We start from the raw sequence: 13,175 nt of genomic DNA, 5'->3' as shown, positions 1-13,175 counted from the left end.
ATCTTGCTTATCCAGTGTACCCCGTGCATCTTGCTTATCCAGTGTACCCCGTGCATCTTGCTTATCCAGTGTACCCCGTGCATCTTGCTTATCCAGTGTACCCCGTGCATCTTGCTTATCCAGTGTACCCCGTGCATCTTGCTTATCCAGTGTACCCCGTGCATCTTGCTTATCCAGTGTACCCCGTGCATCTTGCTTATCCAGTGTACCCCGTGCATCTTGCTTATCCAGTGTACCCCGTGCATCTTGCTTATCCAGTGTACCCCGTGCATCTTGCTTATCCAGTGTACCCCGTGCATCTTGCTTATCCAGTGTACCCCGTGCATCTTGCTTATCCAGTGTACCCCGTGCATCTTGCTTATCCAGTGTACCCCGTGCATCTTGCTTATCCAGTGTACCCCGTGCATCTTGCTTATCCAGTGTACCCCGTGCATCTTGCTTATCCAGTGTACCCCGTGCATCTTGCTTATCCAGTGTACCCCGTGCATCTTGCTTATCCAGTGTACCCCGTGCATCTTGCTTATCCAGTGTACCCCGTGCATCTTGCTTATCCAGTGTACCCCGTGCATCTTGCTTATCCAGTGTACCCCGTGCATCTTGCTTATCCAGTGTACCCCGTGCATCTTGCTTATCCAGTGTACCCCGTGCATCTTGCTTATCCAGTGTCAAATGATGGGCATGGCAAACTGAAGGGTAAATGATGGGCATGGCAAACTGAAGGGTAAATGATGGGCATGGCAAACTGAAGGGTAACTGATGGGCATGGCAAACTGAAGGGTAAATGATGGGCATGGCAAACTGAAGGGTAAATGATGGGCATGGCAAACTGAAGGGTAAATGATGGGCATGGCAAACTGAAGGGTAAATGATAGGCATGGCAAACTGAAGGGTAACTGATGGGCATGTCAAACTGAAGGGTAACTGATGGGCATGTCAAACTGAAGGGTAAATGATGGGCATGGCAAACTGAAGGGTAACTGATGGGCATGGCAAACTGAAGGGTTAATGATGGGCATGTCAAACTGAAGGGTAAATGATGGGCGTGGCAAACTGAAGGGTAAATGATGGGCATGGCAAACTGAAGGGTAAATGATGGGCATGGCAAACTGAAGGGTAACTGATGGGCATGTCAAACTGAAGGGTAAATGATGGGCATGGCAAACTGAAGGGTAAATGATAGGCATGGCAAACTGAAGGGTAACTGATGGGCATGTCAAACTGAAGGGTAAATGATGGGCATGGCAAACTGAAGGGTAACTGATGGGCATGGCAAACTCAAGGGTTAATGATGGGCATGTCAAACTGAAGGGTAAATGATGGGCATGCCAAACTGAAGGGCGTGCAGTCCGTGCACCGTGACAATGAAGCTCCTAACATTAAGTCATCAGAGCCGACTTGCATCGAAAGGTCGGTGATGTCAAAGTCTTCCATCGTTTTTCCAGTCCAAGAAATACCAACAGCGTTTATTGAGTAAGCGGAAAAGAAAATCAATTCAAAGTGTCACTCGGTGTGCTTCCAAGGATTAATCAGTCAGCCAGGTGTAAAGATTGGATTTTTGGACACCAGACGTGCATCACTTTTGGTGTCAGGGGTCTTAGTGAGATCACCAATCAGGATAGTGCAAACTGCCAACATTCCCTTCACCATAAACGGGAAAAGCAACGATGGCACAGCTTCATGAACACATTTCTACAGTGGATTCGCCCTCCCTTTTATTGACCTGAGCATCAAGTATTCAATTTGGCTTCATCTACATGAGAGATGCCCAAATTTTGAATCGCATTGAGAAAACAACTCACTTACAATTATTGGTCGCCGAGTTCTAAGGTTCGCTCCACTTTACAGCCGGAATGTATTTCAAAGGAACGTCCCCGGTTAAACTCAGGAGATCTTATTAAAGTATCTTATTATAATAGAGAAAACGGACATGGTTATGTTTGTTTGTTTGTTTATATGCGACCAAAACGTCTTCTTCAAATAAAATTTACACCCAAAACACAGTCCGTGAACTCTTAATTACGTTTACGTTAGACCCCTCAGAGAGGACCCCTCTGAGACCCCTCTGAGACCCCTCAGACCTTTGACGACCCTTTAAATCCCCCAAGACCATTAAGACCACCAAGACCTCTGAAAATCCAAAATACCCTTAAACACCCAAAAGACACCGAAGACCGAAAATACCCTTAAACACCCAAAAGACCCCGAAGACCCAAAAGACCCCGAAGACCAAAAAGACCCCGAAGACTCAAAAGACCCAAAAGACACAAAAGACCCCGAAGACCCAAAACACCACGAAGATCCAAAACACCACGAAGACCCAAAACACCACGAAGACACAAAACATCACGAAAACCCAAAAGACCCTGAAGACCCAAAAGACCCCGAAGACCCAAAAGACCACGAAGACCCCCAAACACTACGAAGACCCAAAAGACCCCGAAGACCCAAAAGACCCCGAATACCCAAAAGACCACGAAGACCCCAAAACACCACGAAGACTCCAAAACACCACGAAGACTCCAAAACACCACGAAGACTCCAAAACACCACAAAGACTCCAAAACACCACAAAGACTCCAAAACACCACAAAGACTCCAAAACACCCCGTACACCCAAAACACCCTGAAGACTCCAAAACACCACGAAGACTCCAAAACACCACGAAGACCCAAAAGATTCTTAAAGACTCAGAGGAACCAAAAAACCCTTAAGATCCAAAAGACCCTGAAGACCCAAAAGACCCAAAACACCCTAAAGACCCTTAAAGACCCTTTAAACCCAAAAGACATTTAAATACCCCGAAGAACCAAAATACCCCAAAGCCCCTTAAAGACGCAGAGGAAACAAAAGACCTTTAAGACCCAAAAGCCCCTGAAGACACCAAAGATCCAAAATACACTTAAAGGCCCAGATGATCCAAAATACCCTGAAGATTCAAATGGCCCTGAAGACCCAAAACACCATGAAGATCCAAAAGACACCAAAATGGTCAAAGACGCCTGTCCCTCTGAAACGACGTGTGGTGAGTCACGCTAGTAAATCTTATAGAGAATAAAAGAAACTGAGCTCGAACCTAGTGCTGACAAGACGACAGAACAGCATGAGGCAGTAAATGGGTGGTGGTGCAAGCAGCAGCAATGACGACAAGTGCGCCAAAGACTGGGGAAGCAAAAGCAGGGGTTAAAACGAGTCAAATGTCGAAAAGGAAGTAGCAAACCTGGCTGGCACCGACCGATGGTATGTACTGCAGAGCGCTTGTTGGTGAGGGTGCTGCGGAGATGGGTCCAGCTGTGCTGCCTGGAATCATGGAAGCTTGGGACATCGTGAGGTGGCAATTATTGGGAGGAGGAGGAGAAAAGATGGCAAACAGGGTGAATTGCAGGGATAACAGGAGAGGCAGAAAATAATTTCATTATAGCAAAGGAATGAAGTAAGGTGACTGGAGGTGGGAGTTTTAACGTGTTATTGGAAGCAAGGATCAAGACGAAGGACAGCCATACAAATCTGACGGAGTAAAACAGAGAGAACTAGAACTGTACTCGGTAGAGTGCACAGGCTGAAAAAGCTAAATAAATAAATTTAGCCTAACAGGCTAAATACCTCCACCAGGCTGAAAAGTTTATGTTTTGTATCCCACTGAGAGGCCAAATCTGGATTCGAATCGGGACCAAAATCTAATCGGCTTGCTCTTGTCACCGAACCAACTCGTCCACCAAGTTTAGTCATAACTCGTCCATAACTTTTATAAATATCATCTACTATATAAGAGCCACGAAGTTGAGTACCAGTTCACTGGTAATTCCCTGTTTATCGCTAAAGGTGGCAAAAAGGGTTGGCGTCAGGAAGGGCATCCGGCCGTAAAACATTGCTTCAAAAAGGGGACCAAAAAACAACAACAACCACGGTTCCCGAAAAAGGCCAACCCCCGCTTGCGGGGAAAAATGGCCTCTAAAGGTGGTTTTATATAAGAGCCGTTGGTCTGTTTGTGTCGCCATTTTCTCAGAGATGGCTGAACGGATCTTCGTCAAACTTTCAGAGGTTCGTCAGTGAGTGCCTGGGAGTGTTTTAGGCAAAAAAATGGAAAAAAAAAGAAGTTGGTTTTTTGGGATTAAAAAATATATATATATATATATATTTTAAAAAAAATTCGCTCTATAGTGCTCTACTATAGTAGGGCGAAAATAATTCGCTCTATAGTGCTCTACTATAGTAGGGCGAAAATAATTCGCTCTATAGTGCTCTACTATAGTAGAGCGAAAATAATTCGCTCTATAGTGCTCTACTATAGTAGGGCGAAAATAATTCGCTCTATAGTGCTCTACTATAGTAGGGCGAAAATAATTCGCTCTATAGTGCTCTACTATAGTAGGGCGAAAATAATTCGCTCTATAGTGCTCTACTATAGTAGGGCAAAAAAAATTCGCTCTATAGTGCTCTACTATAGTAGGGCGAAAATAATTCGCTCTATAGTGCTCTACTATAGTAGGGCGAAAATAATTCGCTCTATAGTGCTCTACTATAGTAGGGCGAAAATAATTCGCTCTATAGTGCTCTACTATAGTAGGGCAAAAATAATTCGCTCTATAGTGCTCTACTATAGTAGAGCGAAAATAATTTGCTGTATTATAGCTCTATCGGTCTTCGGTCTATATGAATGAGTTATATACATGTACACATTCACATAAATAAATACAAAACAATCACTAGACATTTGAACACAAGTAATAAAACAATTCCAGAAGCGGTCGAAGTTGGTGGAAAGGCTTCTTCTTCCTGAACCTCATCATACTTGACTCAGAAACGTGATGAATGGCACAATCACCAGCAGATATTTAACAAAAAGGTGAAATGATGATTTGACATTTGTGATGGATTCTGATTTGGATGTAATTGCTTTTCCATTAAATTTGCCCTCGTTTCAAATATGTTAATGTTTATTTTTCGCTTGAGAAACGCCGGGTACTCCAGCTATAAACACTTGTATACTTTACTCGAGATACAAATACAAATACAACTTTGTCTGGGCGGTAACATGTGCTATGTGGCCGCGGCCTCATTCGGGGGTGTGGGGACCAGGAGTGGGGGCATAAATTATCCATGTAAATGTGTACGGTGTAGCACCACCTGGTGATGGTGGGAGAGGGTATTACAATTTCCCTTTTTACCTGGGAAACACTGAGGTTAAAGCACTCTTTGCATGTGTAAATCTTTCCTCCTCCCCTTCCCCTCCTTCCCCAAAACGGAGAGGCCGGTCAAAGCCTCCCCCCACCCCCAATATTACCTCCGCCACAGAAGGTGGACGGAGGTTATGTTTTCACCCCGTTTTGTTTGTCTGACTGTGAGCAGAATATCTCCAAAAGTTAGATGACATTTATTTTATTTTGGGGGGGGGGGGGGGGGTTGAAGTGAAGAGGGAAAAATTAAAATAGGTCATGGTGTGTGACAGGAAAACGTCAAAGAAACCAAATGAGGAAAGTGTCAGATAAAAGACCGAATGGAGTACGCTCACTATCTGATGCCTTTGGGGTTAGGCCAGACACTCGCAAGAACACAAATTCGATAATACAAGGGACAGTTAAGACACGGAAACGGGATCAAACCACAATTAACAACTGGGATGAAAGGATAACAGAAATACACGACAAAACTGGTGTGGAAAACTCAGCTTTAATGAGGCAGCTAAGGAAAAATGTCCAACACGCTCAAATCCGGAACCGGACGTCAAATAAGTAACAGTCAGGTTTCATTGAGAATGCACAGGGCAGTGATGCAGTCGGCCTCAACTCACTGTTTATTGTATATGGAGGAGCAAGGTCATGGAAGAGCTAAAGGAAAAAAAAACATGTTCAAAGACTCAAGATGATCAAATGGGAACAGGAAGATAAGGAAAATGTCCAAATTTCAGAGATTGTGAGTAGTTGAGCCTTTTCTTTTTCTTGTATACAAGATCGAGGCTCATGTAAGAGGGAACATCAATCACAAAAACAAAAAAAAACGGACACACAAAACATACAATAAAGGGAGCGGGAGACAAGATGGGGAGAGAGAGGGAAGCACACAAGTACAACAGCAAAGAACAGGGACAACGGAACATCTGTGGGAGGGAGAGGGCTTGGGGAGAGGAGGCATGGGAAGGCAGGGGGGTGGGAAAGTATAAAACACATGGACACTGCTGGAACTTCCAGGATAGAAAGAAGTTGGTATTTAAAAAAAAAAGTGGATTTGGGGTGAATGCATGGGGGTAGAAGAGATCAAGGTTTTGGATGGGGGAAGCTAAGGAGATGGTGGTGAACAGCTGTTTTAAAGACCTGGAGGGAGGAGTGGGATTCAAGAGAGTGAGGGAGTTTGTTTCAGAGGTGGGAGAAAAGAGGAATGAAAGAGTGAATGTGATCAGAGAGTCTTGATTTTGGCAGTTTCACCAGAAGAGGGGTGCAGGAAGATCTTGTGTGACCTGTAGGAATATTTGGGGGACAGAGCACATGGTTTGGTCATGTGTTGAGGAAGGATGAAAGTGACTGGTTGAGAAGAGTGATGGAAATGAATGTAGAAAGAAGTAGAGGACGGGGAAGACCGAGAAAGACTTGGCTAAAGATGGTCGAAGAAGAGATGCGGGCAAGGGGGTTAACAAGGGGAGATGCAGAAAATAGGGCAAAATGGACAAGATTGTCATGGGGTCCGCAAGGCTAACCCCCACTCTTGCAGGGAAAATGGCCTTAAAATGCCTGTTGTGTGTTGTTGTAGAGCACAGATAGAGCTGGGGGAGCTAGGACAGAGAGGAGTCTGTAGAAGACAGAAAGACCACCAACCTGCCTGCGGTGACTGAGTGAAAGGCCCTCGGAGTTAGCTTCATCGCGGGAGATTCCAATGATTCTGAAAGCTTTGGTTTCAACAGCGTGAAGCCGAGCTAGGTGTGAGGCAGGAGCACCGGCCCAGAGGGGAGAACAGTATTCCATTGAGCTGCGGATGAAAGCCTTGTATGTGGTGAGGAGCTCAGGTGTACCAAGGAAGGACCTCGCACGACGGAGGATGCCCAGTCGGCGACTGGCTTTGGAGGCCAGCTTGGAAATGTGGTTTTCCCAGGAAAGATCATGGCAGATAGTGAGAACCAAAAGCTAGAGCGACAGAACTTCTTGGAGAGGATTGTTCAGAAATTAGATGGGAGGGTTGTCCAGTTGGTCTTTTCGGAGAAATTGAATTGAGGGAAAGAAAAAAGAATTCAAACAAAAAAGGGGGAATGTGGGAAGGGGTCGACGAAAGTGATAATGGGTCGAAACAGTGATGGACAGCACTCCTGAAAGATAGTCGGGATCAGCACCACACGACAAACACGAGGATGTGATGCACAGACAAAATAATAGAGAGGGATGGAAAAATAGAGGTGAGCATCCCAATTAGACTTGGGACAGGTACCCAGATGGGCATTTTTCGAGAGGAACACGTGCAGCTTGTGAGATGTGCTGAGGGAACATTCCAGGTAGAGTGAGTGAGGCCACAAGGTCAGAGGCAAAATACAATCTCCCAACCTGCCTGCAATGGGCAGACCAGACAAATGGTCAGAAAAGGGCAATATTAAAGGCCTTAGATGCAACCACCTGAAGGGGAGGAAAGTGGGAAGCAGCTGCACTGGGCCAGAGTGGGGGCGCCATACTCCATGGTATTGCAAACAAAAACCTTGTGAGCTCTGCACGACTCAGAATGAACTTCCCTCTGCAGAGAATAATTATAAAAATAACCTTTATTGTCCTGTATCCGGGGAAGTTCCTCTTCAGTGACGCCGTAAGTAACAGCAGCCTTAGTGGCCAATTTAAGGCTTGTGTTTGGACCAACCTTATGATTTGTCTATATCCATGACCCCTCTGCTTCCTTGGAACATCCTCCAAGAAAATAAAGATCTTGGGGATGACTCCACCCTGTGCATAACATCCTTGTCTACAGATCTGGAAAAACAAGTCATTAGTCAAATACCTGGAACATGTCCTTCAAAGCAGGGAAGTCCCAGGCTCTCACTCTGGGCCTTCATAAGGATTGGTTGAAGAACCCACACCCTCTCCTCTCCCACCTCCTACTCCCAATTCCTTTTTTTATGCCAACCTTTAAAAGAGTTGGTTTACAGAGACCATCTGCCTCACTATGTCTCATAACTTGTCTTGAGCGGATCCTATCGTTAAGAGGAAGACCGGGAGATGCCAATACGGCACCACCAACTGTAACACGGTTTTGTCATGTAGAGGGAGGAAAAAATAAATACGTACAGTATACCAAAACGGATAACCGTTCAAGTGTCCACGGATATCACTGACAGACAGGTTGGAAAGCAACGTTGGGTGCAACACATTATTGAAGGCTCAAGAGAAGGTCTTGACTTCTCCCTTTGGGATTTGGATCTGTCGGTACCCCTCTTACAAATAACAGTCACACAGGTAACTTTCCAAGACAAAGACAGGCAGCCATTCGACAAAGACCTGGAGAAGAGCAAGAAAATAAGAAAATAAGACTGAAAGACCACAGCTCAGTTTTTTGAGAATAACGGTGCCAATACCATAGGTAGCGGTTGCAGAGATTATGTAAATTAAAGGTCAACTAGGAACTTATCAGCCTTGGTATGATAGAAATACATATACATGATGCATGGAGCAATGTGAGGGGCAAGGGTGGGAAGGGAAAGGGAGGGATTGGAGGCGAGAGGCTTTAAAAGTCGAGCTCAATGCTGGCTGGCATCAGGCCTGTTAAAATGGCTACGCGCCGTCACAGGCCTATGTGAAGGGACTGTTGATTATCGTCGGTCGGGTTTGTCCTGCAGGTGGAAATTGTAAGCCATTTCTAGTGTGACCGTTTAAGGATGTTAAATATGAAGGTTGGAGGTGAGAAGAGATGAAATTATGAAGAAGAGGAAGCAGTCTGTTGAAGCAGTCATTCCAGGAACTCTAGACATGAGCCTGCCCACAGGATGATTAATGAGTTGTTGAGGGCGATGGTGTTTTCGGCGCAAAGCGAGTTTCCTGGTTGGACTTGCAGACACATCAGTGCCTTGGCAGCTTTCAGAAGACCACCAAAGAGACAGACAGACCCTTTTATGAAGACACAACCAGAAGAGCCGATAGGAATGGAGCTGGAGGACAAGTTTGAAGGCAAATTTGACCAACAGCAGATGTAACAAATAATGACTGCCATTTGTAGTGATACACTTGCAGAGGTAGAGCAGTATACCCAGTACAGAAACAAGAGGTTGTTGCACATAGAAAGTTAAATTAGAAGCACTCCATGAGGTCAGGGAAGGAAGCAGGAGCAGAAGGGGAGTCCAACCACAAGCGGAAACATAAAATCATAAAAACCTGAAATATGTATCAACATTTTTGGAGCCAGCAAAGAGAAAATAGGGCAAAATGGAGAAGATCGTCATGGGGCCCGCAATGCTAACCCCCACTCTGGCAGGGAAAATGGCCTTAAAATGCCGGTTGTGTTGTTGTTGTTGTATTTTTGGAGCCAGCCTCGCCAAACCTTCTGTGGAACGTTTTGGGGTCCCAGCAGATTTTGTAAGGTAGGTAGGAGGTTTCATAAATTCCTCAATAAAATTATGATTTTTGAAATTGGCTCGATGCGAACCTGCTCCCAAATCCGGAAGTGAAGAGATTACGACAATGAGCTGCTTTGATAATATCTCGATGCAATCGTGATTTAACACAGTATTTTGTTGTGGTATTAATGTATGCTTGGAATGATGCTGTTTGGAATGAAAATAGAGATATTGAGTTCATAAATTAAATATGAATGAGGAAATGACGTGAGGGTTTCTACTTTCTAACCGTGACATTCGTGGATTCGCCATATGCAGATTCGCCATTGACTGGGTATAGAACCATTCAGACGGTACGTTTTTTTTTATTCTGCAAGTCATTCACGAACCTGCTGTCAATGTCTGACGTTCGACTGAAGGTGGCACAGGAATGTGGAATTTCTTGGTTCCATGGTTTAGCATTCACGATTTCCGCATTGTTTGTTGGATACCTCACTCGTCGTAGTTAAATCCGCAATTTGGTCTCTGTCTGTCTGTCTGACATACATTCAGTCGTTACTTATCCAATGTCAACCAAACCTTACAGAAGGACGAAAGGTCACATGATGGAGGTTGTAGTGACTTAAATTTTCTCCCTTCCCCAAGACGTTTTTCCGTCTTGTGTGAAATCCATATAGAGAAAGCTATAATCGTGGCAAATTTTCTAAAGCCGCTTCTAACAACATGAATGATAACAGCATAATATTAGTGAAAAAGGTGGATCTGGGGTGTATTAACAGAGGTAGAAAACATCAAGGTTTTGGATGGGGAAAGATAAGGGAACAGCTGTTTTAAAGACCTGGAGGGAGGAGTGGGATTTGAGGGAGTGGGGGAGTTTGTTCCAGGGCGAGAGAAAAGGGGAATGAAAGGGTGAAGGTGAGCAGAGAGTCTTGATTTTGGCAGTTTCACCAGAAGAGGGTTGCTGGCTGATCTTGTGCGACCTGCAGGAATATTTGGGAGACATAGCACAGAGAGAGCTGGGGGAGCAAGGCTGGAGAGGAGTCGGTAGAAGACAAAGACCACCAACCTGCCTGCGGTGAGAGAAAGGCCCTCAGAATCGGCCTCATCACGGGAGATTCCAATGATTCTGAATGCTTTGGTTTCAACAACTTTTTTATGCCTCCGGTCGGTCGTCGCCGGATGCATTATGTTTTCAGGTTGTCCGTCCATCCGTGATAAGTTATCCCGGTAACGAAAACCTGAGAACGGCTGAAGGGATCTTAGTCAAACTTGGTGCAGGTATGTAAAATGATGTAAAGATTAACTGATTAAATTTTGGGGTCAAGAGGTCAAAGGTTAAAGTCTGTAATAGGTTTATAACGTGAGAACGGCTGAAGGGATCTTAGTCAAACTTGGTACAGATATGTATAATGATGTAAAGATTAACCGATTAAATTTTGGGGTCAAGAGGTCAAAGGTTAAAGTCTGTAATAGGTTTATAACGTGAGAACGGCTGAAGGGATCTTAGTCAAACTTGGTACAGATATGTATAATGATGTAAAGATTAACTTATTAAATTTTGGGGTCAAGAGGTCAAAGGTTAAAGTCTGTAATAGGTTTATAACTATAGAACGGCTAAAGGGATTGAATTCAAACTTGGTACAGATATGTATAATGATGTAAAGATTAACTGATTTAATTTTGGGGTCAATAGGTCAAAGGTTAAAGGTCATATCAGATAAAATTGTGATAACTTGAGAACAGCTGTATGGATTTAAAGCAAACTTGGTACAAGTATGATAATGATGTAATAATGTGGGCGTAGCCATATAGGTCGACGTTGTGACGTTGAAGAGCGTCATTCTAGTTCTGAATGCTTTGGTTTACAGTACAATTTATTGTATGTCTGATATTATTGCTGTTTATGGTACAATTTATAATATTTATGGTATAATTGCTGTTTACGGTACAATGTATAATATTTTCCGGTATAATTGCTGAAGATATAACACAATGCATGTCTTTATTCCACTGGATTGAACAACTTAAGATTGATGAAAGAAATATATTAATTGTGTCATTTGTTTTACAACAAGATAAGTACCTCCTTCTAATGACCTGGAAATTCTAAAACTAAAGGCATCTTAAGGAAATTTAAGACTCATTTTCATGCTGTTTGTTCATTTGGGATGTTTAAATGCTAATCTGATCGAATTCACTATCAAATTTGCCTTTGCGTTGCCTAACTATACAAAACTGTATGGGATACAGAACGCGGGATGGGATCCTGAAGTCTGATATGATGACCAAAAAGCCAAAGGGGGTATAGATGAAAAATAGCCCCATGGGGTACTGACGGTTATTACCCTGCGCTCATGAAGCGAAAAGCAGGGTTAAGCATTCATGTGCATACGTGTGCAGTGTCTGCATTTTTAAAATTCATTTTCTTGGCAACCGTTGGTCCGATTGACACGAAATTTTCACCATAGGAGGGCCTCCTCCTGTATAATATTTTAATGATTATTATGACGTCATAGATCACGTGGTACAAGCGCCATCTTGGAAAAACTTCACACCTCCATATCTCTGAAACCACTCCATGGACAAAAAATTGAGACCTGGCTCATTGTCAACGACTCCCCATGGGGAATAAGATATGTTAATGATGATGTCATCGGTGCCTTCGTTATGACGTCATAATTCGACAGATACAACACTTTTCCATCCGATCATTATTTTCAAAAAATTCAGCAACTGTTGGTCTGATGGACACGAAATTTTCACCATATGAGTGCCTCCTTTAGAATATTTTAATGATAATCATGACATCATAGGTCATGTGTTACAGGCGCCATCTTGGAAAAACCGAAAAACTTTGCACCTCTATATCTCCAAAACCGCTGCATGGAAAAAATTGAAACATGGCTCATTGTAAATAACTCCATATGGGGAATACGTGTTGTGAACGATGACGTCATTGGTGCCATAATTATGACGTCATAATTCGACAGGGACAACGCTCAGTCTGATCAGTATTAAATTTATTGAGCGTGATCTATGCAACATTTATATTAGAGCAAGGTTCGGGCATTTGCTCACCTGGAAATGAGCAGAAATTAACAGGAGACATTTTTCTAAATTTTGATAGCAAGACAGTGAGCTAAACCAGGGGAAGAGGGCGGTGGTCAAATCAAAATGTAGGGGCCAGCCCTTTTGGGGTCTCATGTGATGGGCTCCATCCACAAGGGAGGATGAGACGTTGTCCGATTGGACAATTTCCCAGCAACAGGTAATCAAAAACGGCAGCCACACGAGTTTGGGCCTTACACCCTATCTCGTAAACCACTAACACCAATAACTATTTTGTAACGTTCAAACATTTCCCTAATCCAAATAAGCACAATGTTCAATAAACCATCACCGATAATTTCCAGAACAATTTCCAGTTCAGTTCATTATTTGGAACCAGTAGCCAGACTCGAATCTGACGAGCTGATGCAGGCCTTACCTGGCGAAAGGAATTGATGTTGGAGTTGCATGCTGGCAAGAGCTTGTTGATATTGAAGCATACTCGAACTGAAGCCTATGGTAGCCCCATTGGCCTTGTCTAACGTAGGTCGCTTGGGCAAGGTCGTGAGGAAACCTGCTGGCAGACCCTGGGCAACACAACCGGCAAAATTG

At 43.8% G+C, this 13,175-nt stretch overlaps 1 protein-coding gene across 1 annotated transcript in view; it reads right to left on the bottom strand.

The window, feature by feature from the left end:
* LOC144889029 (muscleblind-like protein 1) overlaps positions 1–13,175 on the bottom strand; it is a 57,177-nt gene that overhangs the window by 17,465 nt on the left and 26,537 nt on the right. The window contains exons 8-9 of the mRNA XM_078768838.1: positions 13,003–13,150; positions 3,219–3,313 (exon numbers count right to left, since the gene is read on the bottom strand). Coding sequence (XP_078624964.1) covers positions 3,219–3,313; positions 13,003–13,150 — 243 coding nt within the window. The remainder of the gene's footprint in view (positions 1–3,218; positions 3,314–13,002; positions 13,151–13,175) is intronic.

Source organism: Myxine glutinosa, unplaced genomic scaffold (assembly GCF_964187855.1).
Source record: "Myxine glutinosa unplaced genomic scaffold, kmMyxGlut1.1 SCAFFOLD_593, whole genome shotgun sequence".
Classification (NCBI taxonomy): domain Eukaryota; kingdom Metazoa; phylum Chordata; class Myxini; order Myxiniformes; family Myxinidae; genus Myxine; species Myxine glutinosa.
This window is presented reverse-complemented; position numbering and strand designations above follow the sequence as displayed.